The sequence below is a fragment of the Opisthocomus hoazin genome, chromosome 4 (assembly GCF_030867145.1).
Source record: "Opisthocomus hoazin isolate bOpiHoa1 chromosome 4, bOpiHoa1.hap1, whole genome shotgun sequence".
Classification (NCBI taxonomy): Eukaryota; Metazoa; Chordata; class Aves; order Opisthocomiformes; family Opisthocomidae; genus Opisthocomus; species Opisthocomus hoazin.
Genome location: NC_134417.1, coordinates 51,830,095 through 51,854,537, shown reverse-complemented (window position 1 = coordinate 51,854,537; position 24,443 = coordinate 51,830,095). Strand labels below are relative to the sequence as shown.

The following is a 24,443-nucleotide window of genomic DNA, read 5'->3' as shown; positions in this document are numbered from 1 at the left end:
CTCAGGTGGTGTTTTCTTCAATCCCATCAGTGGCAGAGAAGATCATTGAAAGAGACAGGAGAACTCATCTGATTAACAGGTGGCTCAGAGACTGGTGCCATCAGTGGAATTTTGGTTTCTTTGATCACGGGGAGGTTTACACGGCACTGGGCCTGCTGGTGACAGATGGAGTCCAGCTGTCTCAAAGGGGAAAAAGGATTCTTGCCCACGAGCTGGCAGGGCTCATCGAGAGGACTTTAAACTAGGTTCGAAGGGGGAAGGGGATATAGCCTGGCTTACTAGAGATGAGCCCAGGCATGGCATGCCAGTGTCAGGGGTGAGATTGACAGCCCAGCTGAAGTGCATCTACACCAATCCACGTAGCCTGGGCAATAAACAGGAGGAACTGGAAGCTATTGTACAGCAGGACAGCTATGACTTGGTCGCCATCACAGAAACATGATGGGATGACTCTCATGACTGGAGTGATGCAATGCATGGCTGTAAGCTCTTTAGAAGGGATAGACGAGGAAAGAGAGGCAGTGGGGTAGCTCTGTATGTTAGGGACTGCTTCGACTGTATAGAGCTTGATGATTGTGATGACAAGGTTGAATGCTTATGGGTAAAGATGAGGGGGAAAGCCAACAAGGCAGAAATCCTGCTGGGGTTCTGTTACAGACCACCCAACCAGGATGAAGAGGTAGATGAAGTTTTCTACAAGTGGCTGGTGGAAGTCTCACAATCGCTAGCCCTTGTTCTCGTGGGGGACTTTAACTTACCAGATATCTGCTGGAAATACAACACAGCAGAGAGGAAACAGTCTAGGATGTTCCTGCAGTGTGTGGAAGATAATTTCCTGACACAGCCGGTAAGTGAGCCTGCCAGGGGAGGTGCCTCGCTAGACCTGCTCTTTGCAAACAGAGAAGAACTCGTGGGAGATGTGGTTGTCAGGAGCTGTCTTGGGCTTAGCGACCATGAAATGATAGAGTTCTCAGTTCCAGGTGAAGTTAAGAGTGGGGTCGGCAAAACCACCACTATGGACTTTCGGAGGGCAGAGTTTGGCCTGTTCAGGATGCTGGTTGAGAGGGTCCTTTGAGAGAGAGTTCTGAGGGGCAAAGGGGTCCAGACAGGCTGGACATTCTTCAAGGAGGCAGTCTTAAAGACACAGGAGCAGGCTGTCCCCATGTGCCGCAAGATGAACCAGCAGGGAAGATGACCAGCCTGGCTGAACAGGGAGCTCTTGCTGGGACTCAGGAAAAAAAAGGAGGGTCTACCACCTATGGAAGAAAGGGCAGGCGACTCAAGAGGAGTACAGGGTTCTTGTTAGGTCGTGCAGAGAGGATTTTAGAAAGGCAAAAGACCAGCTAGAACTCAGGCTGGCCACTGTTGTAAGGGACAACAAAAAAATGTTTTTACAAATACATCAACAACAAAAAGAGGGCCAAGGACAGTCTCCATCCCTTATTGGATGCGAGGGGGAATATTGCCAACAAGGATAAGGAAAAGGCTGAGGTACTTAATGCCGCCTTTGCCTCAGTCTTTAATACTCAGACTGGTTATTCCCAGGGTAGTCAGCTCCCAGTGCTGGAAGATAGGGAAGGAAAGCGGAACAAACCTCCCATAATCCAGGAGGAAGCAGTTAACAACCTGCTACGCCACCTGGACACTTACAAGTCTATGGGGCCAGATGGGATTCATGCAAGAGTGCTGAGGGAACTGGTGGAGGAGCTGGCCAAGCCACTCTCCATCGTCTGTCAGCAGTCCTGGCTGACAGGGGAGGTCCCAGATGACTGGAGGATCGTCAGTGTAACACCCATCTGCAAGAAGAGCCGGAAGGAGGATCCTGGGAACTGCAGGCCAGTCAGCCTGACCTCGGTGTCAGGCAAGATTATGGACAGTTCATCCTGAGCGCGCTCACCGGGCATGTGCAGGACAACCAGGTGATCAGGCCCAGCCAGCATGGGTTCGTGAAAGGCAGGCCCTGCTTGACCAACCTGATCACCTTCTATGACCAGGTGACCTATCTAGTGGACGAAGGAAAGGCCGTGGATGTCATCTACCTGGACTTTAGTAAGGCCTTTGACACTGTTCCCCACAGTATCCTCCTGGAGAAACTAGCTGCCCATGGTTTGGACGGGTGTACTCTTCACAGGATAAAGAACTGGGTGGATGGCCGAGCGCAGAGAGTGGTGGTGAATGGAGTTAAAGCCAACTGGCGGCTGGTCACGAGTGGTGTTCCTCAGGGCTCAGTTTTGGGTCCGGTCTTGTTTAACATCTTTATCAATGATCTGGATGAGGGGATTGAGTGCTCCCTCAGTAAGTTTGCAGATGACACCAAGTTGGGTGGGAGTGTCAATCTGCTTGAGGGTAGGAGGGCTCTGCAGAGGGATCCGGACAGACTGGATCAATGGGCCAAGGCCAACTGTATGAGGTTCAACAAGGCCAAGTGCCGGGTCTTGCACTTGGGTCACAACAACCCCATGCAACGCTACAGGCATGGGGAGGAGTGGCTGGAAAGCTGCCCTGCAGAAAAGGACCTTGGGGTGTTGGTCGACAGCTGGCTGAACATGAGCCAGCAGTGTGCCCAGGTGGCCAAGAAGGCCAACAGCATCCTGGCTTCTATCAGGAATCGTGGGGCCAGCAGGAGTAGCGAGGAGATCGTGCCCCTGTACTCGGCACTGGTGTGGCTGCACCTCAAGTACCGTCTTCAGTTTTGGGCCCCTCCCTACAAGGAGGACATTGAGGTGCTGAAGCGTGTCCAGAGAAGGGCAACGAGGGGTCTGGAGAACAAGTCTTATGAGAGGCAGCTGAGGGAGCTGGGGAAGGAAGGAAGGAAGGAAGGAAGGAAGGAAGGAAGGAAGGAAGGAAGGAAGGAAGGAAGGAAGGAAGGAAGGAAGGAAGGAAGGAAGGAAGGAAGGAAGGAAGGAAGGAAGGAAGGAAGGAAGGGAGGGAGGGAGGGAGGGAGGGAGGGAGGGAGGGAGGGAGGGAGGAAGGGAGGGAGGAAAGGAGGGAGGAAAGGAGGGAGGAAAGGAGGGAGGAAAGGAGGGAAGGGAGGGCACTGGCCAGGTTAGTTGATCTGACTCTGCTCGCAGATACTTCACTGGCATATTGTATTAGCAGCGTAAGGCCGCTTATCTCTTGTGATCCTTTAAACCCACCAGAAAGTGTGAGACAGTTTGCTGTGAGCGTAGTTTGAGACTGAAGTGTACATGTCCTCACAGTAAATGTACTTATAAGAGTAAATGAGTTGGACAGATACTGCTACATTACTTTGATGTGAGCCCCATCAATTTTTATAGAAGTTGCAGTTGCTCAGCACATCTGAACAGTAGACTGCTTATGTTAAAAAACTTCACAATGCATATTGTGGTTTTTAAATATAATGTACCTCGGTTAGAAGTATATGAGCTGGTGTTTTGCAAGTACTGCCATGAATCAGGAATTTACTAGATGGTTTCATACTTTGTTAGCCCACATGAAGTACTGTGGCTGTGCATTTTAATGACTTACATTTATGTAAGCACAGATAAACAAAGTCAAGCAAGATCCAAAGATTATGGGGATCTTTACTTGTCTCACTAAGGGACATGAGACATGCTTTAAAGCTTTCTTTATATGAGTCATCCTTATGTTTTCCTTTTATCTTCTCCAGAAACTTCATTGTTTTCATCACAAAGTGGGTATAACTGGCAATTTTGGATAACAGACTATTGTTGGTTTTCTATTGCAATTACAGGTTATCCATGTGCTTTGGCATGGTTTAGGTTTGCCTAAATTTTTTTCCAAAAAAATGTTAACACCCTTACCTGCACCTGCATGAGGGTGCTGGTATTTAGGGAACTTCAGAGTTCGGATGCAGTTATGATGATAGTCTTTTTCCTTTTTCTTTTTTTTTTTTTCCCCTTGTTATTTTCCTAAAGGTTCATAAGGTTCTGTACTCTTAATGCTGAGAGTATAAAATCCAAGTCCTGTCATCCTTTGCAGAAGAGGATTCAATAGCATAATTCAATGCATATCTTTGATCCTCAGCGGGATCTGAAACAGCACTTTGTAGGGTGACTTTTCAGCATAAGCATAAAAGCCCTAAAAGCCTGAACAGTGTTTGCCCTGCTACAAAGCTCCTAGAATTGCTGCTGTCTCTTTCCAGGACCTTTGCAAAACAGGAGTAGGTGGGGAGATTGAGGTCGGACAATATGCGAGGCAAAGAATTGAATTAGCATGCTGTCTCAGTTTCTCGGCCCTTATCCCTTTTGGCTGGCAGTGTGTGGTTTCGGAGGGAAGCTGGTGGCCTCTCGCAGAGCCGCTGCCCTGTCCCTCGGCAGGTTTGCCGTCCGGAGTCGCTCTGGCCAGGGTGCATACCTGCACGTCAAGCAGGAGGACCCAGCGTACCCGTCCAAGTGCAACGTGGATATACCTGGTGTTTAGAAAGTTTTGAGCACCTCCAGGTTTTGAATTTGTGTTAGTATTTGGGAAGTTTAAGCTTCATCCAAATGCTTGTTTGTAGCAATTCCATAATCTCTACCAATTTGCATAAGGTATTGACAGGTAAATCTAGATAGACCACTGAAGGAAGTCCATTGCTGCCCTGCCAGGAGCTCCTGCCCCCTGCACCGCCCGTGGAATTGTCTTCTGCGCACCCCAGGCAGAGGGAAGTAGATTCGTTTGAACCTTTTCAGGAAACCCCATCTCCCACTGGGAGCTGGAACGAGGCTGCCAGCCTTCAGCATGACGCCCGCTGACACGCTTCACTCTCCTGACTCTGCCTTGGTCTGATCATCTCCAGTGCAGGAGCATTAACATCCAAAATTGCCACAGCCACTTGCAAAGCGAGCATGTGTCGACACGTTAGGTTCCACAGGAATAGCTCTGTTTTTTCAGTCGATAAGCTCCAGCCATACCAGCATGCATTTTAATACACTAATAGATGTCCACTGTATCAATAAAGAAGATCTATTTTCAGAATTACTGTGCGATCTGAAAGCACTAGCCTGTCCAAAAAAAAGTTTAAAAATAAACCTAAGGCAACTTAATAAAGGAAAATGTAACATAGCTGTATGGCAGCTTAATAAAGGAAAATGTAACATAGCTGTAAAAGTCGAATCTGTTCCACACTGGAGCATTTGGCTCCGAGCGAGGATTTGGCTGACTTGTGGTCACAGCTCTGCTGTTTGGCTTCCGTGTTCGAACTCCAAAATAGCTACCCAGCCCCGGGTAATGAAGAACAGGTCCCTGGCCCTCACCGCTCAGCAGACTGGATGTGTCTTTTTTTCTCTCTGTTCTTCTACGTGTCTCGATCTAACAGGAAGCATGTATGATGTTTCTCCTCATCTGGTGCTTCTCCATAGCAGAGGCTGCTTTCTGTCAGTGCCAGTTCACGTCAGATGTTCCTTCTGCAATTTTTTAGACTTCCCAATTATCATTCCTTCTTTTACCCTCACCCCGAGTTGTGAAGTGAATTTAGAAACTCCGGATGACAGCAAGTTCAAGGAGTGAGCCACTTCTCATTTTCCTCATTCTTGTAATTTTTTTCCTTAAAGCCATAATCTGCACATTTTGCTACTATCAAAAAACTTCTCCAGAATCCAATCTGATTATTTTTCCTTCCTATTTAGCAGCTTAACAGCTTTGTTCAGTTTATGAAAAAGGAATCCTAGTCTTTCCTATTCCAAAATATATTCTCTACTGATTTGTAGGGAAATCGTGTTTCATTTTAGAACATTTTTGTCAAGACATATGGAAAGCACAGGAAAATCATAAATACTTCTGTAATAATCCAGAACATACTTGAGTAGATTTGTCAAATACGATGAATATTCCGGAAAATTACTGAAATACTTAGAAGCTGGCAAAACAGTATTTAATTTGTCCAATTTCATGAGGCTGGCTAAACCCTGCTACTCTGATTCTTCCCAGGCACCCCCAGGCTACGAGGTGCAACGTCACAGCACAGTGCTGTCAAACATACAGCAAAATAATCTCATTTTGCCATATATCCTTTTTGTAAGCAGCAGAGGGTCGTGTAAACAATGAAATTGCTCTGTTGTCTGAGAATATTTGTATGCTTTAGCTTGGAGCTGGTTTTCCCTTTTCTTCTGAGCTTGTGTGCTGTGCTCTGTCAGGAAACGGGCAGGTTACTGGGCTGTTGCCACACAATGGAAAATGCTCGCTTTGTATCTGGAGCAGGAAAATACTCTATGCCGTGTCACTCAAGCATGGCAAGAAGTAAGAGACGGTAAACGAAAGTTAGAGCGGCGAGGAATCAATTCATGTAGTAATGTTTTTTGATTTGTTCTAAGTTGCAACATAACCCTCCTGTCCCTTTTTAAATCTCTTGCCTTGGGTTGCCTCCAAATGAAATGAGCTCATTCTGGAGGCTTTTGCTTAGCAAATACAAAATGTAGTGTGTGGTTGCTCTGCTGTCTTGGCACTGCTGGACGGGGAGCAGAGTGGATGGGTGTTTTACATAAAGGCCATCGTAATAAGTTGTCCTGAAGGAGCATGAAAGGAAAATGCAGCGTAAATCTGATGGGTTTTGTTCTGTTGTCAATGAGTGCAGAAAGACAACGTCAGAGGTGGGATTGCCTTTGGAAAAACATGTCGCTGTCAACTTCATTCACATGAGCAAAATGATCCCATCAATTGCAACAAAGTTCTTTTTGCCAAAAAGTACCTATTTGTCTTTAAATACTGTATATTCCACTGCCTGTTCTGCAGAACCTGCTATATATTTATTGAAGTAATATGTACATATCTGGACTGCTCATATCATACATTCTCTTGTTGATATTTAAAAATTCTTGATAGTCTATCCGTGGTTTCTCTTTCCATTCGTTTTAAAAGATAATGTACTATACTATCTATGCTATAGTACGTATCCAGTACTAATTGTTAATCTATAGTGTGAATCACTTACAGTTTCGCATATTGTGAGCTGGACACACAGTACCAATATGTTAAAGGCATTTAGGAACCTGAGGATTCTGGCAGACAGCCGGCAGGGTTTTCAGTACTTCCCATGGGATTTACGCATCCAACAGCCCCAACAGGAGTCTATCTGCACTGCCAGGCAGAGACTTTCTGTACCTCTGGTCTTTAAATATTTGCCGACACATACACCTGTATGTGTTTAACTCTGTGGACATGACTTACGAACATGAAATTAAACACATGTGAATGCAAGCAATGCAGCGGCACATTATAAAAATTACACATAGACAAGCACTGAAAGAGAATTAATTTGCTTTGCCATAAAGAGCTGATGAAAATGTTACAGGATTTTGTTCTTATCAATTGACTAAGTCTCCTCAACATGAACCCATGACTGTGGGGATTAGTATAACAGCAGGAAGAACATTTGTGAACTGTCATCCCTTTAGTAGTTCTCAGGAAAATATGTCTTGGAATATCTCCTAATTATGTGTGCGGGAGGGGGAGGCTTGGATCAGGATTACTATTTATGTTGGTCTAAATCTTTGCTCTTTTCAGTTGCACATTGACAACACCTTATGGGTAGAAGAGCGTTGTTCATGAGCATAGAGGCATTTCATGTGTTTAGATTTAGGCTATTCGAAGCTCACAATATATCATTAAAAAGATTACCACAACTGTAGAAGTAAAGTTGTTTAGAAATATTTAGTTTTAAACCCCCCATTGTGGTTTCAGAAGTATACAGTCTGTTTGAATCATTTTTTCTCTGAATAGTGTATAGAGTTATTTACACAGGAATATTGGTGGGTTTATGTAATTTAGAAAGTGAACGGTAGAGGTTACTTTCTAAAAATAAAATGTGCAATCTGATTTTGTTGTATCCAAGGCATACAGCAGTCACTAGCTACAGCTCCATTTACCAGTCACACACACACTTACCATAGTCTTTTTTTTATCTGATGTCTCTCTAACACTACAAAAAATAATCACTGGAAGGTGTAGTATAGTCATTCTCTAGCAGAAAACCAGTAGTACTCGGTTCAGTCAGGTATGTTGCCTTTAACTGCTCCTTGCTCAGTGATTCAGTGAAAAGTGTAAAAATCCCTCAAAGCACTTTACTCATACAGTAATATACTGGAGAGGAAATTCCCTCCTAACCACAGCTAACAATCAGATTATGTGTTGCAGCATGAGCAGTAATAGCCTTTGCGATAGGAACCTAGGTGGTGTCATGACTAGTGTGTTTTCTAATTCTTTTTTAATTTTCCTAAATTACCTTCTAATATTCCTACACTATATTCTTGGATGTGTTTAACTATTTGGTGTACAAAGCATCTACTTTCTTTTAACTTTTGCTAAATATGGTGGGTTTTTGTTTGTGTTCTTTTCTTACTATGGAAAAGATAAGCAAGACCACTTTTTTTTATAATCTTCTTTACAAAATTAGTTGTCACATCATATTTGGTCTTTTTTTTTTTTTTTTTGAAAAAATAAGCTTCGATTTCAACCATTCCCTATACAGGAAAGGTTTGCCCATACTGCTAACAATTTCTTGACCTTTTCAATAAGTTTTCTACTCCTATTTTGTTTTTACTTAAGACGAGGTGAGAAAAATTGAACTTCAGACATAATAATAGCCAACCATCAATTTGTTAAAAGGTATCTGATTAAATCAGAGATTGACTCAAATCCAAATCACTAAAGAGGCTTTGTACATCTGTGTCAAGAAATAAATGTAAAGGGATGTAATTGGAACTCATGAGAGAAAAGAATCTTGTCACAACACTTAACTGTTCCTAATTGTTATTATTCCTCAGAAGAGGCTTCTAGAAGAGACAAAATTCAGTCTTATTACAAACTGCAATTAAGGCTGGAAAAAAATACACCTAGCATTTTGGTTTATCTTTTTTTACATGAAGCTTATAAAAGCTATATGGTAAATATAAATACAGGATTATTAAAAGTTTGTGCACTTCTGCTCAAGAAACACAGGGTTTCTACGAGCTTTACCTTAACCATCGTTAAATTAAAAGTACTTGAGAAAATGCATAAGTGATGGATGCTACAAATGCAAAAGATTACAATTCATTTTCCTTCCAATAAACATGTGTAATTTAAAATAGTACCAGTGGAGGTTTCCTGTGCCCATTACCTCAGAGAGAAGACAGGTAATTTAATACATACACATTATAAATCTCTGTGTGAACCGACACCCAAGTAAGTCATCAATGTTAAATGTTTAACAGTGTAAAGTATTTAAATAAAGCTATTAGTTATTTCTCATATATAAAGTATAGAATCCTAGCTTAATTTGAATGAATTCCAAGATATAAAGTAAACTGCCTTTTACTTTCAAAATACACTCCAATCATCTACTGTTATTACATGTGTTTTCTTTGTTTTGTGCAGGTTTTGGTTAGCTAATACAGACATGTCTTTAATTACACTGGAATATTTTGAATGAAGTAAATATAACACTTGCGGGCTTAACCAATTCTACTGGATATATTTTCTCACTAATAGAACTGTATGTATTTAAGAGGAAAGCAATTAAAACTAGAAAAACAGTAAATTTAGACATCACTCTTACTGGTATTCCTACACTTAATTCTCTAATCTCATAATAATTTAAACTAATATTCATTACTCCCAGTTAGTACAAATAGCTCAAATCTCAGCTGGAAAAAACTGGCATCAGTCCCACTGAATTTTTATACCCTAGATTTTTCATTTAGACTTTGTTCTGTTTTACTAAGTGGGGTTTTTTTTGTTTGTTTTTATTTTCCTCTGTACCTTCTTTAACATGAAGGCAAGGACAGATTATAAAATTTCTTGCCATGTGTTTCTAACTACCTACAAACCACCTCCAGGACCCTGATTAGCACAACTATTTTTAAGGCTGCTTCTTCCTGTTCTTAAAATACTATTATTCTTTTTTCAGTGTAGAAATCACACTGTTCCACATTCTTTAAACTCCTGAAAAGAAGCCTGCTACATTCAGCTCTGTAACAGATTCACAACAAGAATGTAGAGTCCGTCCTGAAAAACAGCATTTATAATCCTGGATATGTTAGCTATTAAATCATTTAAAAATCACTTTTTTTGAGTAAGATTTCAGAAATTAGTATTCCTGAGTCGTTCAGATTCTGCCTTCAGAGATGAATTACACTACTGCAAGACATGTCTTTTTTATTTTGCATGGCTAATTTTCTACATTATTCAGCAGGCGAGAGGGAAACGGTTGTTTGTTTTCTATAGTTGTGCAGATCTATCAAAAGCAACATATAAACCAAATTATATGCAGTGTGTGTTTCAGAATCCCTATTTTCACAGCAAATTAAGTTCAGGTGCATTAACTGGAGTAGCAGACAGTTATTTAAATAGCAAAACATAGGGTGTAATGGTCCCAAATTTAAGGATGGGCTGTACTGTAAGATTTTACATTCATATGGGATACAGAAGTAGAGCTCTGATTAGTAAATTGTTTGTAGTATTTTCCATCTGTACAAGGCTTAGAAAAAAGGCCCTTCTATGGAGTGGAGCATTTTCAACTTTAAGATGAAATAGATTTCAGAAAATTCTTAAGGGCTAGAATCCTCAATTCTCATCGTTTGGGTCTTTATAATACTGATTTGATAAAGTGGCATGAAAGTAGAAGTTACTGCAAGACACAACATTACACTAGCAGAAGGAATGCCTTTATGGCCTTCCATGTCTTTTCCATCTCTGCCTTGTATAGCTTTTTTCTACAGCTCAGTCTTAGGACTTCTTACGCCAATGCCTGAGATCATTTGGCAAAGTGATTAGCATTTTGTCGGGCATGACAATGGAGTCAATATGACCCTTCACGCAGGAAAGATGGGATTTCCAAATAAAGTTATTTTACCTGTTACTAAATATGAAATTATCGCTGCAAATACCATAAATTCAATCTTTATTCAGCATTGCCATGTTACTTCATTGCAACTAATCCAGGAGCTGAACCTGCCTACATGATGAATGCTAGTTATTTTGTTTAACCTGTTTTTCCTTCTACTCCTGTGAGAACCTGTTTATAATTAGGCCTAATTATATTCACATTTTGAAGTTAATTTAGAGTTGGATACTCCATTTGGTTACTAAGATGAGGTTATTTTCTCACTCACCTGCTGATTCCCCAGTCATTGGCAGAGCTTGCACCACCCTGCTCCCTTTATATGACATCTCACGCCACCTCAGTGATCAGCCTCCAGAAATATTGCCACAACTGGCCCGTACCAAACTTCAGGGCAGGATGGCACTCTGTTTTTCATGCTTTCTTGAGCCACTGTGCATTGGTACGAGCACCTTCCTTGGATGCCTCTTTTGGTAAAGTATTGCTGCAAATTCTGCGGCAGTCAAGGGAACGGACTTCACTGCTTTGGATTGGACTTCACCACTCTGGACTGTCAGAAACCTGTCAAGCTTACACGTTAGCAGTGAGGCTGACTCCAGAGGTCCCTGTCCCATACTCTGAGATGGCATCTGTTTCCTACATTTGTAGTGCAGTAATATTTTGGGACGCCTCCTCCCTAGTAGTATGGACTACAGATGCAGATGTCAATGTGAGGCACAGTCCCAACATGCGGTCACACAGCCAGGCTCGAACAACCCATGCCTGCAGTCCAGAAAAGCCCCAAGAAGCCAGCCCCATCAAACAGAGCATCTGGGCCATATTGACAAAAATCCCAAACAAATTAGTTTCCAGGCATTTTCCTTCCACTGCCTCTTGATGCAGATATAAACTTAGACGCATCTGAGCCAGATAGAGCCTGCGACTTCCTTCCATGTGTTCCCTGGGAGAAAGGGAAGGATAGAGAGGGAATGGAGAGGCTTGGATATGTTTGAAGTTATTATGGTGTAACAGTAGGTGTGTTAATGCAAGACACACCAAAGTTCCTATTCCTGTTCCAAGGGATGTTCAACTTGCCAAGGGATTTCAGGCCCTGGCCTAAGAAAAAGAGTCCTATTGGCCTTTAGTAGGGATAAAATTCTTTACCAGATCCCCCTTTGGTAAATAAAGCCTCTAGTATTCTTTTGACCTATTGTATGGGATTCCTAATAACAGTTTTGGATTTAAATGCGTCTAATTAATAACAAAATTTGATAGGACGAGAAGGAGAAAATCAGATTAAATCAAAATAAGTAGCATTCATAACATACATAGGCTTTTCTAGTTACTCTAACGATTAATTGCAATAAAGGAACAGAGGGATAAATTCAAGAGCAGGATTCAGAAGACTCCTACATCTGACCTAAAATTATCCTGCTGTGTTCAAATAGAAGATTTTGGTAATGCTTATGTTCAAAGCCTTCTCCTAAAAGTGAAGATGCCTTTAGGACTTGTTTTCCTCTCAGTGTCTAAATGCCACCAGAGACCAGACCATGCAGTAACACTTCCTCTCCTCCCTGCCCCTGGGGAACCCACATGGTGAGTGTGGATCCTATGGGACCTCCTGGTTTTCTTGAAGAGTAATCTGCCTTTGGTGCATGTGATTGTAGGATGTCTAACACTGCAGAAAGCATGATCACAGGGAATGCCTTTACACCCAGTTGCTATGGGATTGAACTGCTTATTCGGGGTGTGTAAGATCCATGGGTCACTCCTTTGCCTAGAGATGTTGGTTAGTGGGAGGTGAGAAGAGACAAATCGAGAAGAAAAATGGTTCTTTTTTCTTTAAATGAAAGAAATGCTAAACACACTGGAATTCCTATAGAATAGCTATCCCTCCCTTGGTAAATCTTCAGACAAAAAAAAGCATCTACAGTGTTTTTCTGAAAATATAGTTATGACCCTATGCATACACATGCCAGTTACATTGTGGATCTTAGCATTTTGGTTACTTGACAGCATTCTGAGATCCAAGTGCTGCGATTTCCTTATTATCTGCTCACAATCATCTTCCACAAGGTAAATGCATATTGCTGTAACTTTTTCTGCAAATTTTATCAAGCCACGTGCCAAGTAATGTCTTTCATATCAAGTTCTTATTTTCTAACACCTTTTTATTAATTTTTCTCTAATAACAATGACTGTTTCTCAATTGAGTTCATTATTATGAACAGACACATTGCTAATGTATCTGTGCTTTTAATTTTGAGATGCATCCAGGCATCAAAGTGAAGTATGTTATTTCAGAACTTTAATTGTTCCAGCATGCTGGCACTTCCAATAGGTGTATGTTCTTCCTTAATTAAAGACAACTCTTCAAGATCAGTACACTGTGCCTCGTTGATCCATGATTGCCTCAGCTAACTCCAGTCAGCCAGTGAAGTTTATAGAAATCCTGCTAAAAACTGAAGACTGAAAAAAATCCTCACTCTTTAAACAAGAATGATTTCCCTTGGCAAGATACAGAGATGAATCACTGCCAACGCTTTCCTTTAAGAGTCATGTTAATAAAATTGGGCCAGATAATACTCCTTATTTTCTCAAACATCTTTTTCTTAGGCAGCCTCATATTTCACACAGATCGGTGGTAGGTAGCCTGACAGCAATCAAATGCAAGTCTAGAGAGAGGAATGAATTTCTCCTTCCATGGATCCAAATGGCTATTTTAGTAAATGGATGTTTTCTAAACTGGATTTTCAGAGCTCTTTTATTTTTAAAGATAGGTAACATTTTTCTCCAGACAACAGTATGGACATTGGAATCAATTCACACGTGCCTTAATATTTGTGTAACTTCAATCATTGTACAAACTAACAGAAGTCAAATGTGTTTCTGACAATTCTACAGAACTCAAAATTTAGAGTTAAGTCATGGATATCAGTCTTTTTGCAATACATGTCTATGCAGCCACATTTACCACAGTATCCAGACACCTCACAATTTTTAGAGTATTTATTCTCAGAATACCCTGAGTGATGGAGAAGCGTTAGTCCAGTTTTACAGATGGGAAACTAAGGCACCACTGTAAGACCACTTAACTTTCTAGGAGTCGTCATGACTACTCACAAACCCTGAAGACCAAGAAGCACTCCCGAGTTTCACCTCTTGTGAGCAGTATGGCATGACCACTTCCCTGCATACCTGCCCAGACGTGCACCCTGGATACTCCTTGGCTGTACAACAGAACAAGACCTCAAGGTCTTCCATGCTTGATCTCACCCTCCCTTTCTCCTCCTGCACCTGCTCTGATTTCTCCTAGGAAAAAGACTTGAAGTGTATATCTGGAGAGGTGGCCGAGGGCTGGATGATTGAGTGACCAGGACTATGGGGTGTGCTGGTGAACACAATTTCATAGGTAGCCTGGTGCAAAACTGTAAGTCTCCTTTAGCCCTGCATTAGCACAATGACCACTAGGTCAGCTTTCCTATGCAGGGACAAAAAATTTAGGCAAGCTATCGGCTTTAAAACCACACAGTCTCCAAGCTATAGTATCTATCACAGTTTTCACTTAGTTGTCCAGATGCACTTTTGGGTAGTGTAAACATTCAGATCTGTTTCCAGAGATTGTATCTCAAGTTCCTATGCATGTATTCTGTATTTCCTTATTTCCCATGCTGTACCTGGAAAGACAGCCCTGGGTTTTACCTGAAAATGAGAAGTGAAATAACAAAGTCAGCCTTTGTTTCTTCTGACTCCAACACACCTGATCACCTTGTGTCTAAGAATGCTATGTCAAAGGGTATCTTACTGCATCCCTTGTTATTTTACTTTGGTGGGAACAACACTTGAAGGTCATATGGTTGTCCACTTCCTCTGATGCAGGTCAACCATAGTAGCCAGCCTAATGAGGTACATGAGCTCTCAGGTAATTTCAGCAGGCATATTTTAATGCTTTAGCACACTGGTATAGCCTATATATATTAGAATTTTTTCTGTCGAGTATTAAGATGTGACCAACCAAATCTGCAAAACTAGTTCCTGAAACAAGTTCAGGAGAGTTCATGGTACTCCATATCATAGGAGTTCTGCTGTAAACTGTCATTGCTAAAATGGATATTAATTTCACTGACTTCTTTCCTAATAAACATTAGACTTTTCTAGAATTTCTGCCTTGCTCCTCTAAGGATTACCTTTTTTCTTTACTGAAGCAATTTATTTTACTTGTTATCCTTTTTTTTTGTACAGTGTTTATTGATCACTTTGTCATTCTTCTATACAGTTTCCAAAGCGTCTCGTAGATGGATAACTACATTCTGTGTGGATAGTTGGAACGGTGATTTTACGAAAGTCAGAAATAAATTGTAGTTCATCTTGTAGGGCGTGTAAAGCAATTCAGAGCCCTGCTACTGCCCTTTGTTCTGTCTTGAATCACGCTGTTGTTCCAGTTCGTATGCGTGTGTTGAGCAGACTTCCAGCCGCGAGGCTAGTTTTATTGCCGCACAAACAGGGATTAGTGCTGCGCTGCGCTCGTTTTCACTTGTGCCCTGATTTTGAGTACTCTTTTCAAAGGTGAAAGGTTAGTAGGGTAATTCAGTATGCCACTTCACCTGCCTCTGCCTCCAAAGAATTACTTAGTCTGCGCATGATTATTGATGATAGCAAAACAGAGCACCACTGCTGCTGCAAGATCACTGAAGGATACTGTGATGCATTTCACATACCTCATTTTCCACATCAAGACTCACAGTATCCTTGGCATGGTCTTCTAGGAGTTCATTAAGTTGGAAACAGGTGACACATGGCAAACTATGGAACCTTCCTGTGGCAAAGTGACACTATAAATACAATTATTCACAAACAATTCATCTTCTCTTAATCCCTTCCTCTCAGAGTATGAAGTTGTTCTATGACACATTTGGTATACCGTGTCTGACACTGCTTTTGTCTGCAGTTTTCGCTCACCAGACTTCTTGTAACACTAGCCCAGATGCCACTGAAAACAACATAATAAAATATAATTAGAAACAAAATAATTTGTTGAAATTAAGTTTAAGGATGTTTTTGGTGTGCATTAAGCTGTCGGCATTTGCTGTTAAGAAAACTAGTATTTCAGTGAAGTATTAGTTTCTGCTTTTTCCCCACAATCTGAATTTTTTTTTCAGTGTGCCTTGAGAGACCTGTTTCTTAAAGGTTGGTACAATATTAAAAAACACAAAAATTGGATTCAGAAAACTTGGCTTTCACTACAAGCCAATATAGAAGTATATACCGTCCTGCACTGCTATTTGCACTGAAATCACCAAACAAATTGCAGTTACTGAAAATATGAACTTTTATTTTGGGGAGGTTTGATTTCAGGGTAACCAATCTTGCCTGTGCTGCTGTATAAAGATGACTGCAGGGCAGTTATCCTACAGACAACATAAAGAACACCTGGACTTTTCCTAAAAAAGAAAGCTCAAAAAACCCAAGCACTACCAATTTTTTATTCGAAAAAACAATGCAGCAGAATATTTGGAATGAGTGGCTGGCCTAAAGAAAAAAATTTGCATAACGTAAAACAAAAACTCTTCTAAAGGTGTAACTGAAGTCCAAATAAATAAAAAATTACTTGCTTGTTTCCTTCTGCATTTCACACAGCCTGTCCAAGGAAAGGAAAGCAGATTTAATTTTTGGTGACTGATGTTTCAGAATAGGTAGTTCCGCAGAGCTTCTCAATGGTATGCCTCTCACAGCTATGAGAAAGGAGTCGTTTATAGCTCAGGAGTCAGAATAAAACCTTTCAAGTTGCATCTAACCTTTGGAAATTCTTCTAGTTTAATTCTACTTCTTCAGCTGGAGGCCAGCTCTTCCAAATTCCCCCTGATACATTGCTGAATCTAAACCTGGACCAAAATAAAATTAAAAAAAAGTACATTGTAAATATTTGGCTGAAGAAACTGTGAGATTTTTATAGGACTGTGGGGTTTTTTTAGTTTTTAAGGTTCTCCAGAAACCTTTCTGAGAACCCACTTGTGATGGTGTAATAACTGGCTCCATCAGCTGTTCTCTATTAAAACTGTAAAATACTGCAATAGAAATATAATTCTACTTTATAAATGCTCATAAAAAATATATATATTATGCATACAACCACCCATAATGTACATTTTAAGTCTAAATATGTGTCTCTTTAACCATGTTGGCACTACCAATTGGAATTTCATTGCATATCATGTGTCTGATGGAGAAGGCACATTGAAATCAAGCTGTTAAATACACCATCTCCATTTTTTATTTCACTAGAGTATGTTTGCTGTATTTTTAAAAGAGCATTGAAAAGCCCAGGAGATGAATTCTGCTCTGAAATTGCTATTTGCTGACATAGAAATAGCTGTAAAAATACAAGCGGAGAAAAATACAGTATAGCAATATATTTTCCTTTATTTGGGGGGAAAGTAGTTTTAAAGAAGAATTATGGTCTGTCTTCTGAATGATAAAGCAGTATAACTAGCATTAAACACAGCTGAAATTTTGTAATCACCAAACCTCAGCTCATCCAAATCCCCAATAGCATTAACTTCCTAGAATTGGGCTGTAAATTTGATTAGCCTTACAACAGACATGAGACACAAATGTTCTTCCTTATACAGTCCTGTTAAGTGGCTGCAAAAGAAGATGACAAGACATTGTAGAGCAGAGCATCCAACCTTTTTAAGCTAGGAACAAGCTCCAGCTCGCCCAGCTTTCAAAACTACATTTAAATACAAAGTCATTTGATGAATTCTGATACATGAGGATTACGTATGGTGAGGTGAGGGGGAGTTTAGCAGCCAGCTGTAGTCTTCCTATAAGTCATCCAGAAGCTTTTCTTCATACTTTAGTTCTCTTGATTGACATTTTCCATGTAAGCTACATCACTGAACCTTAGCTTCTGTCCATGCTTGTTTAATTTGGTGCTTTTTAAATACATTTTCATTACTCTTGCGCTGTACTCTAGCAAGAGATGCAATGCTGTAACTCCTGGTGTATTCCAATTTTACATGGAACTAATCAGAGTATTGGATAAAAATTTTTCTTCAAAATTTTCTTTAAAAAGCTAAAGGTTGTAGAGGCATCCTAGGGCGAAATTCTAGAAGTGAGAGTCAGGGACTAGAAGGAACGGTAAATTATGAGACCTTAAATATTTCCAGGTCAACAGAGCTGCCGTGGCTTCTCCGGTGAGTTGACAGTGTGCACCATGGCACAACTGCCTGCACTCCCCACGCGCGGCTATTGCACCCAGCACCACCCACAACGCTGCTCCCGGGTTTTGGTGCTGCCAAGTGCAGGACATGATGGCTCTGCCTCGTCGCGGCTTTTCCATCCGCTGGCACCCTGAGGGATGGGGTACCTGTGACTCTCAAGCCAGGCCGTGCATCTGGTGATCCAAGAGGTCCCAAAGTACGCACCTCCTGGCAGGCCAGGGCTTGCAGAGTTTTGCTGTTACTGTTATTAATTTATTGTGGTTTTATTTTCATTTCTTTCACTAGGCTGCTCTGATAACACATTTCTGGCATAGCTTTATATTTGGATTCCCTGGTTTTCGTTGTTGTTTGGACACAGTCCCATTTGGAGTGAATTTCTGAAATCAACCCTGATTCACTGATGGATCATGCTACTTCTAAAACAAAAAATAAAAGAAAAAGCTAGAGTGGTTTGCTAGTTACGGAAACAAATTTCTGACATTGAGCATAAAACCACAGATATATACAAATGGAAAATAAGAAACAGTTTCATGGTAATGAGAAATGGAAACATGGGAAATGTACTGTTATGAGTTTTGAGATCCCGTATTCCTTTTTATCTCTTAATTAGACAGTTTACACAGCAGTTGTTTTATAAATACATATTTGGCCCTACTAATGGAGATTTCACAATACTCCTTAAATAGTGCAGCCGGGCTGAGAACCAGGTGGTGCTCAGCCATATGCTACTTACTTTAGGGAGTAAATGGGAACTATTGTTTCTTCCTCCTATTTGGTATTGTGTAGGACTTGGACACTATATCCAAGGCTCATGCGTGTTGGGAATTAGATCTTCTAATCGTTTTAGTTAAGATGCTTCAATTTATCTCTCAGTCTCCATTTTGTGAACTGCACAGCAGTGGTGATTCACAACTCATTAAGTGTTGAGAGATCTGTCTCCCTGGGCCCGCTGGCCGGCTCCCTCGTCCACCTGGGACAATGTGGCTTGGGCCTGAAGCTGCCTGGCTTCATGCAGGTGCAGAAAGAGATCATTTGCATTTCTGGAGTTCCCACACCGCCATTATGTCCACCAGTGCAAATGCGGCGTGCCGCGTCGAGCTGGCCCGTCTGCCGCTGGCTGGGTGGCTCTGAGCTGGAGTGAGGATCTCCCTCCTCACCACCTGTCCTGGCTGCCCAAGCAAAGCTGTTGTCCCTCCTGATGGTTTTACAGCTTCACAGGAACTGCTAAAACAAGCCAGCTCTTCAAACACCTGTTGAAGTGTCCTTATTAAAGTCCCTGTAAATAATGACGTATAATGACAGCACATCTCCAGACCTTCTGACAGGGGTGTGAAATAGCCAGGCCTCTCTGGCAATAACTGTTTCTCAGTTTCTTCAGTTTGGGTGCTCAAATGAGCAAGTGGCTTTGCCAAACTGTGGGTTTGCTTTATTATTCAATATATTTATAACCAATAAAATGTGTAGCCAAACTGCCAAATTGCAAAGAACAATGTTATTACTGTTATTACCGAGAGCACCTTCTAGTAGCGTCCGCTCGGCAGCTGGCTGTGGGCACAGCTGGTCCTGCTCGTGCGATGGCAGGCAAGGACCTCTCTTTGTTTCAGCAGTCCTGCTTTGCGCAGATGGAAGGAGGCACAGACTTGCGGTAAGCACCCCGAGATGATTGTTGATTCGCAGGTCACTCTCTCAGTGGGAATTTACACACCTCCAACAAAAGCTATGTAGACCTCAGACATCTCACAGACCATCACCTCCACTCTTTCCCCAGCGGCCAAGCAAAACACAGCAAAGACAAAGGCTTGAGCATATGGATACGCAGCCCAGTTCCCTACCTTACTGGCCTTCAATAGATTTCCCCACTTTCTTGTCAAGAACTCCTCTCACTGTTTCCCCCACCCCAAAAGAAAGCAGACACCCTCCCATGCTGGGAGTAGGTGAGAGAAAGAGCACGTACCTTCCAAATCCTTCCAGAGGTGTATGTTGTTGGAATACTTCCTTGCTCCCAAAAGGAGATACAGATGGAAAACCGCACTGGGAAACCAAACTTTGTAATCTATCATCCTCAGTACCCTCTCAGTTTAGCAAGGAAATTGCTTTACAGCTCTCAACGTGAAAGGCACACTTTAACAGAAATGTTCATCCCACACATGAAAGACTTTCAGATTTGAACTGGGTAAACCTTTAGTACAGCATATCACTTTTCACTGACTCACACAAGGTTTTATAAAGGTCTTAGCAGCAGCACTTTAAATATGCACTAAACCTCATTAAGCACTTGCCGCGTTCCAGATGATAATGCTGTGATGCTCTTGCAATCCATCACAGCCACATGCCTCAGAGGCCAAAACATACCTTGCCCAAGAGCATGAAAACTGGGACATTCATCGAATTTTGCTCCAAGGATTCCTTTCAAGTTCAACCCTTAGTCTCCATTTCTCCATGGGTCTGTGAACGTATTTCTTTGCATGGTGGTGTCGCGTCCAAGAAGGGTGTGGGAATTCGCAGCAGTGCTGTCAGGCTTATCCCTGAGCTACGTTACACTATGGCAAGGTTTCCCTGTGGCTACTCCCTAAATTTTTTGCTGTGAGAAATTTTGCCCTCTCCCATTGCTCAAATTCCCCGTTTACCTTCTCAAACCTCATTCCAGCCATGAACAACTTTGCATTCCTTAAACATCCATAGACTGCTAGCCTCATATTTGCACAGAACAAAATCCTTCTTGTAATCCCCTGCATAGTTCTTCTCCTTGGCTGAGGATTTAAAGCTGATATACTTTCTAGTCTGAAACTTTTTATATGGATCTTAGATCAGATGTGCTGCTTTGACACTCATGCATGTAAAAATAGCAAAGCCCAGGTCTCGGTGACCTCCTCTGGATACGTTAAGATGTTAAAGGTAAGTATATGCAGTAAGTGTTTGCAGGACTGAGACTGCAGGGACTTAGTACGCCATAGTCACAGTGAGAACTTGCCTTACTAATTTATTAGGTGCCAACTTGAGATTCAAGTCATGGGCTCTTCCTGAGAGCAGCAAAAGGTTTTTTCATTAGATATTATTCAGTAATATTTGGCGTTGTTGGCAGTAAGCCAGTTGATTTTTGGGTAAACCAACATATTTATCCTATCATAAACTCTTGTCATCATCAAAGTAACAATAAAGCCCAAATTTACTCTTCTTTGTGGAAGGCCTGGCATCCAGCCCCAGGAATTTCAGTGCCACACTCAGATTATGACTGTACTGGGGAAGCTGAGATTCGTATTGTTCAATGATACTATAAAGTCAGTCTACTACAAAGCTGATTATTAACTGGCTTTAATAAGAAGTCATGTTCATCTGTCCTAAGTCAGGAGAAAATATGGTATCAGCGCTTCTGAACTTGCACGGTGTGGTGGTGCAATCTCAGGAAATTTACTGTTGCAGGAGACATATCAAGAGTATGGGTCCCCCCAAAAAAGGGAAAATCTCTATACATCTTGTCTGGCTTAAACTGAGAAGAGAAAAATGTTGATGACATACAGTCACTTCTGGGAAAGTCTTGTCTTGATTTATTTTCCGCAGAGGGCTGTTTGTTTTTGTTTAATTATTTGTGAAGTAATTTAGAGATCCAGATGAATGTAAAAATAGGTTATTTTAATGAATGGTTTTTATGAATGTAAAAATAGGTTGTTTTTTTAAATTCAGGTTGTTTCTTCATTTTGGAAATACAGAAATAGCTTGAGAAGACCAAATCATGCAGCATTTTGGCCATATAAATGCTGAGAAAGATCCTGTAAATTAAATACCACTTCCCAAAGTTTGGAATTAACTTTTGCTGCTTTGAAAATAGTACTTACTGTCCTAATTCCTGATCTTTCTTTATGCTTCAAAACTAAAAGTATTCAAAAAACATTTAACCAGCTAATAGAATTAGAGCCCATCCTCTTCTTGGATGATAGCATACATATCTGTGGGAGTCTAATACCATAAATACATGGCATAGTGTGTTTATTCTTATCACCTGAAAGCGACTTTTAGCTCAAAATCAAATTATTCGAATATTTGTTTGTGAGGCAGAATTTTAGAAAATGGTTTTAGTTAGATGTTCACCAGAAATGTACAGCTAATTGCCAGCCAACTCCTCCCAGCCTTCTTCCTTTCTTCCTGTATGCATGCGTGCTTTCAAAATGGGACTCGTATATGTAGCCACCTTCTTCTTACACTTAAACCTAAGAGAACTGAATGAATCTGGATCCACGAATAGCTTTTTCATCCTTCCAAGGCTGACGAGTTTTTTCACAGTTTGTGCTTCCTTTTCAGCTGACCCCCTGGTTGGAAGCATTGCCACTCAGTATATGACCAACAGAGCAGAGCACGACAGAATGGCCAGACAGTGGACCAAGCGATATGCCACATAGGAACCTGCTCTAGGATTTGCTGGACCTGTGCAAGCACATTCACTAAGTGCATCAATAGCCCTTCCCTTCATTCTTATTTTTTATTAAATTTTGAACCATTTTGTGACAAAAGGTTGTCCTTACTTTCTTTTTGGTTTTATTTTTATTTGTTTGAGGTTTTTTTTGTTCTGTTAACTTGAAAGTTGTTCCCCTCAAATGTAGACAGGGAATTTTGGTTATCAGTGCAAAGAATGTTGGATCTGTAATAGTATAGAGCTTTGTCACAAAGCTTTGTATTAATGTGTGGGGTTTTCTTCTTTCATGTGGTTTTTGGGAAAACAAGCAAATTCAGAATTATATCTCGTTTCTACTTAAATGTAGTGTTTAGGGTTACTTTTTTGTACTGAGGTCTTTAATGGTGGGTGCATGCTACTGGGAACAAGTTTTGTATAAAAGCTTAAAATCAAGAATCACTGTGCATTACTAAGACTGTGTTTATCACTAGCCTTCTGTTTCCCACACAAAAGGCTATTGCGTTGAACAAATTAATATGTATTTTGATTTACTTAAAAAAAAAAAAGTGCTTGTAAATTTCTTAGGGACCTGCCACTTTTGACTGTGGATCAGTTGATGTACACTTGTATTATTAAAGCACTCAATAAAACACTGTGGCTGATAAATGCACTTCTTGCAAGGCAATGCTTTCGCGTTTGTGCAGTATAGGCTGCATAGTACTCACATAACACAACTGCAGGTTAAGCAACTATTTTTAGACCTAAACTATTCATTTCTTCTCAGCAATGCATTTCTTAACTTAGAATTCTTCATTGTATATAGCTTTCATACACAAACATCTTCCAAATTTTAAGGCCTTTCTTTTGCATGCCAGGGCTCAGCTCAGCTATTCTGATGCCTTTTGCTGCATCTTTTATACTATGGCTTCACTATATCCATCCTGTTACATTTAAAATAGTCGGCTATAAAAATAGCCTTGCAGTGAAAGCAGAATATTGATGATAATTTTATACAGCAGGCCTCATTTTGCCTTTCTCCAAGCTCTTTAATTGTAAAAGCAACTGTTATTTAAAAAAATAAATGAAGGTTTTCGATGGGAAAATTGAGCCCATTGCACCCATCGTTCCCAGCACGTTCAGTGGCAAGGGTATTTCTATTCAGATTTGACCTTCAGGCTAATTTTAGATATGCAGCCATAGAAGGAAAACTTCTACTTGGCTAAGGAAATGTGTGGGTGTTGTGATTTAGAAAATAAATACTGTGATGCTGATATTGAAATGGTCTTTGTGTTGCAAGGCATATTGGAAAATCCCTGTCTCATATAATTAAACGTTACAGATGCTATATACAGTGCTTGCCTCCCCTCTCCCCTTGCCTCGTAGGTTTAAAGAAGATCTTATCTTAAAGAAGATACATCATAATAGGGACAGTGTAAACATACAGGGAGACCCAATCCCATTAGCCTCCAGCCCAATCCATCTGTCCTGAAAGCTAAAGCAGTTAAGGTGACATCACAGGACCTCTACGCCAACCACTGTGCTGCTCAGCATTTCCCGGCTATTTTGGTTTTCTCTCAGCCATTTGCTAATAAAGGAACAGAAGTACAGCTTGCATCTACTGGTGAGTAGTCCTCTGTGTGAAGAGAAGCTGAACGTTGACTTTGTTGTAGGTGGTATACAACTACCACCCGAGGAACCACAGGGATATCAAAGAAATAATCAGTCTCTCTTGATCAAAGCAAACAGAGAGTTTTCTGGTGTCTGCAGAAGCCAACAGTTTACAAGCCCAGCCAGACAACATTTTGAGGCCAACAGATCCTAAATAGAGACATGAAAGAACAATAACAGTTGAAAACCAAAACAAAACCCAAAAACCAGACTTGTCTGAGCCAGAACACCTTCTCAGGACAACTGTTCTCTGTGCTACCCTTGGAAGTTGCTTCAAGCATGCAACTTGCTGCGAAGTACCTCCATGTCTGAAGGAAACCTTCCTGCTATAAAAATACAACAAAGGAGTAAAAGAATTAAAATGAACAACTGCATCTTGCCCAGTACAGTAACTGCGTTACTCCTC

General features: G+C 41.0%; 1 protein-coding gene across 2 annotated transcripts in view; it reads left to right on the top strand.

The window, feature by feature from the left end:
* LOC104333311 (ubiquitin-conjugating enzyme E2 E2) overlaps positions 1 to 23,134 on the top strand; it is a 219,259-nt gene extending 196,125 nt beyond the window's left edge. The window contains exon 6 of one of the 2 annotated variants that reach the window (XM_075417432.1): positions 22,279 to 23,134. In XM_075417432.1, the coding sequence (XP_075273547.1) occupies positions 22,279 to 22,376 (98 nt within the window). In that variant the 3' untranslated portion in view covers positions 22,377 to 23,134. The remainder of the gene's footprint in view (positions 1 to 22,278) is intronic. The other variant, XM_075417431.1, reaches the window with a different exon arrangement.
* Positions 23,135 to 24,443: the final 1,309 nt, after the last annotated feature.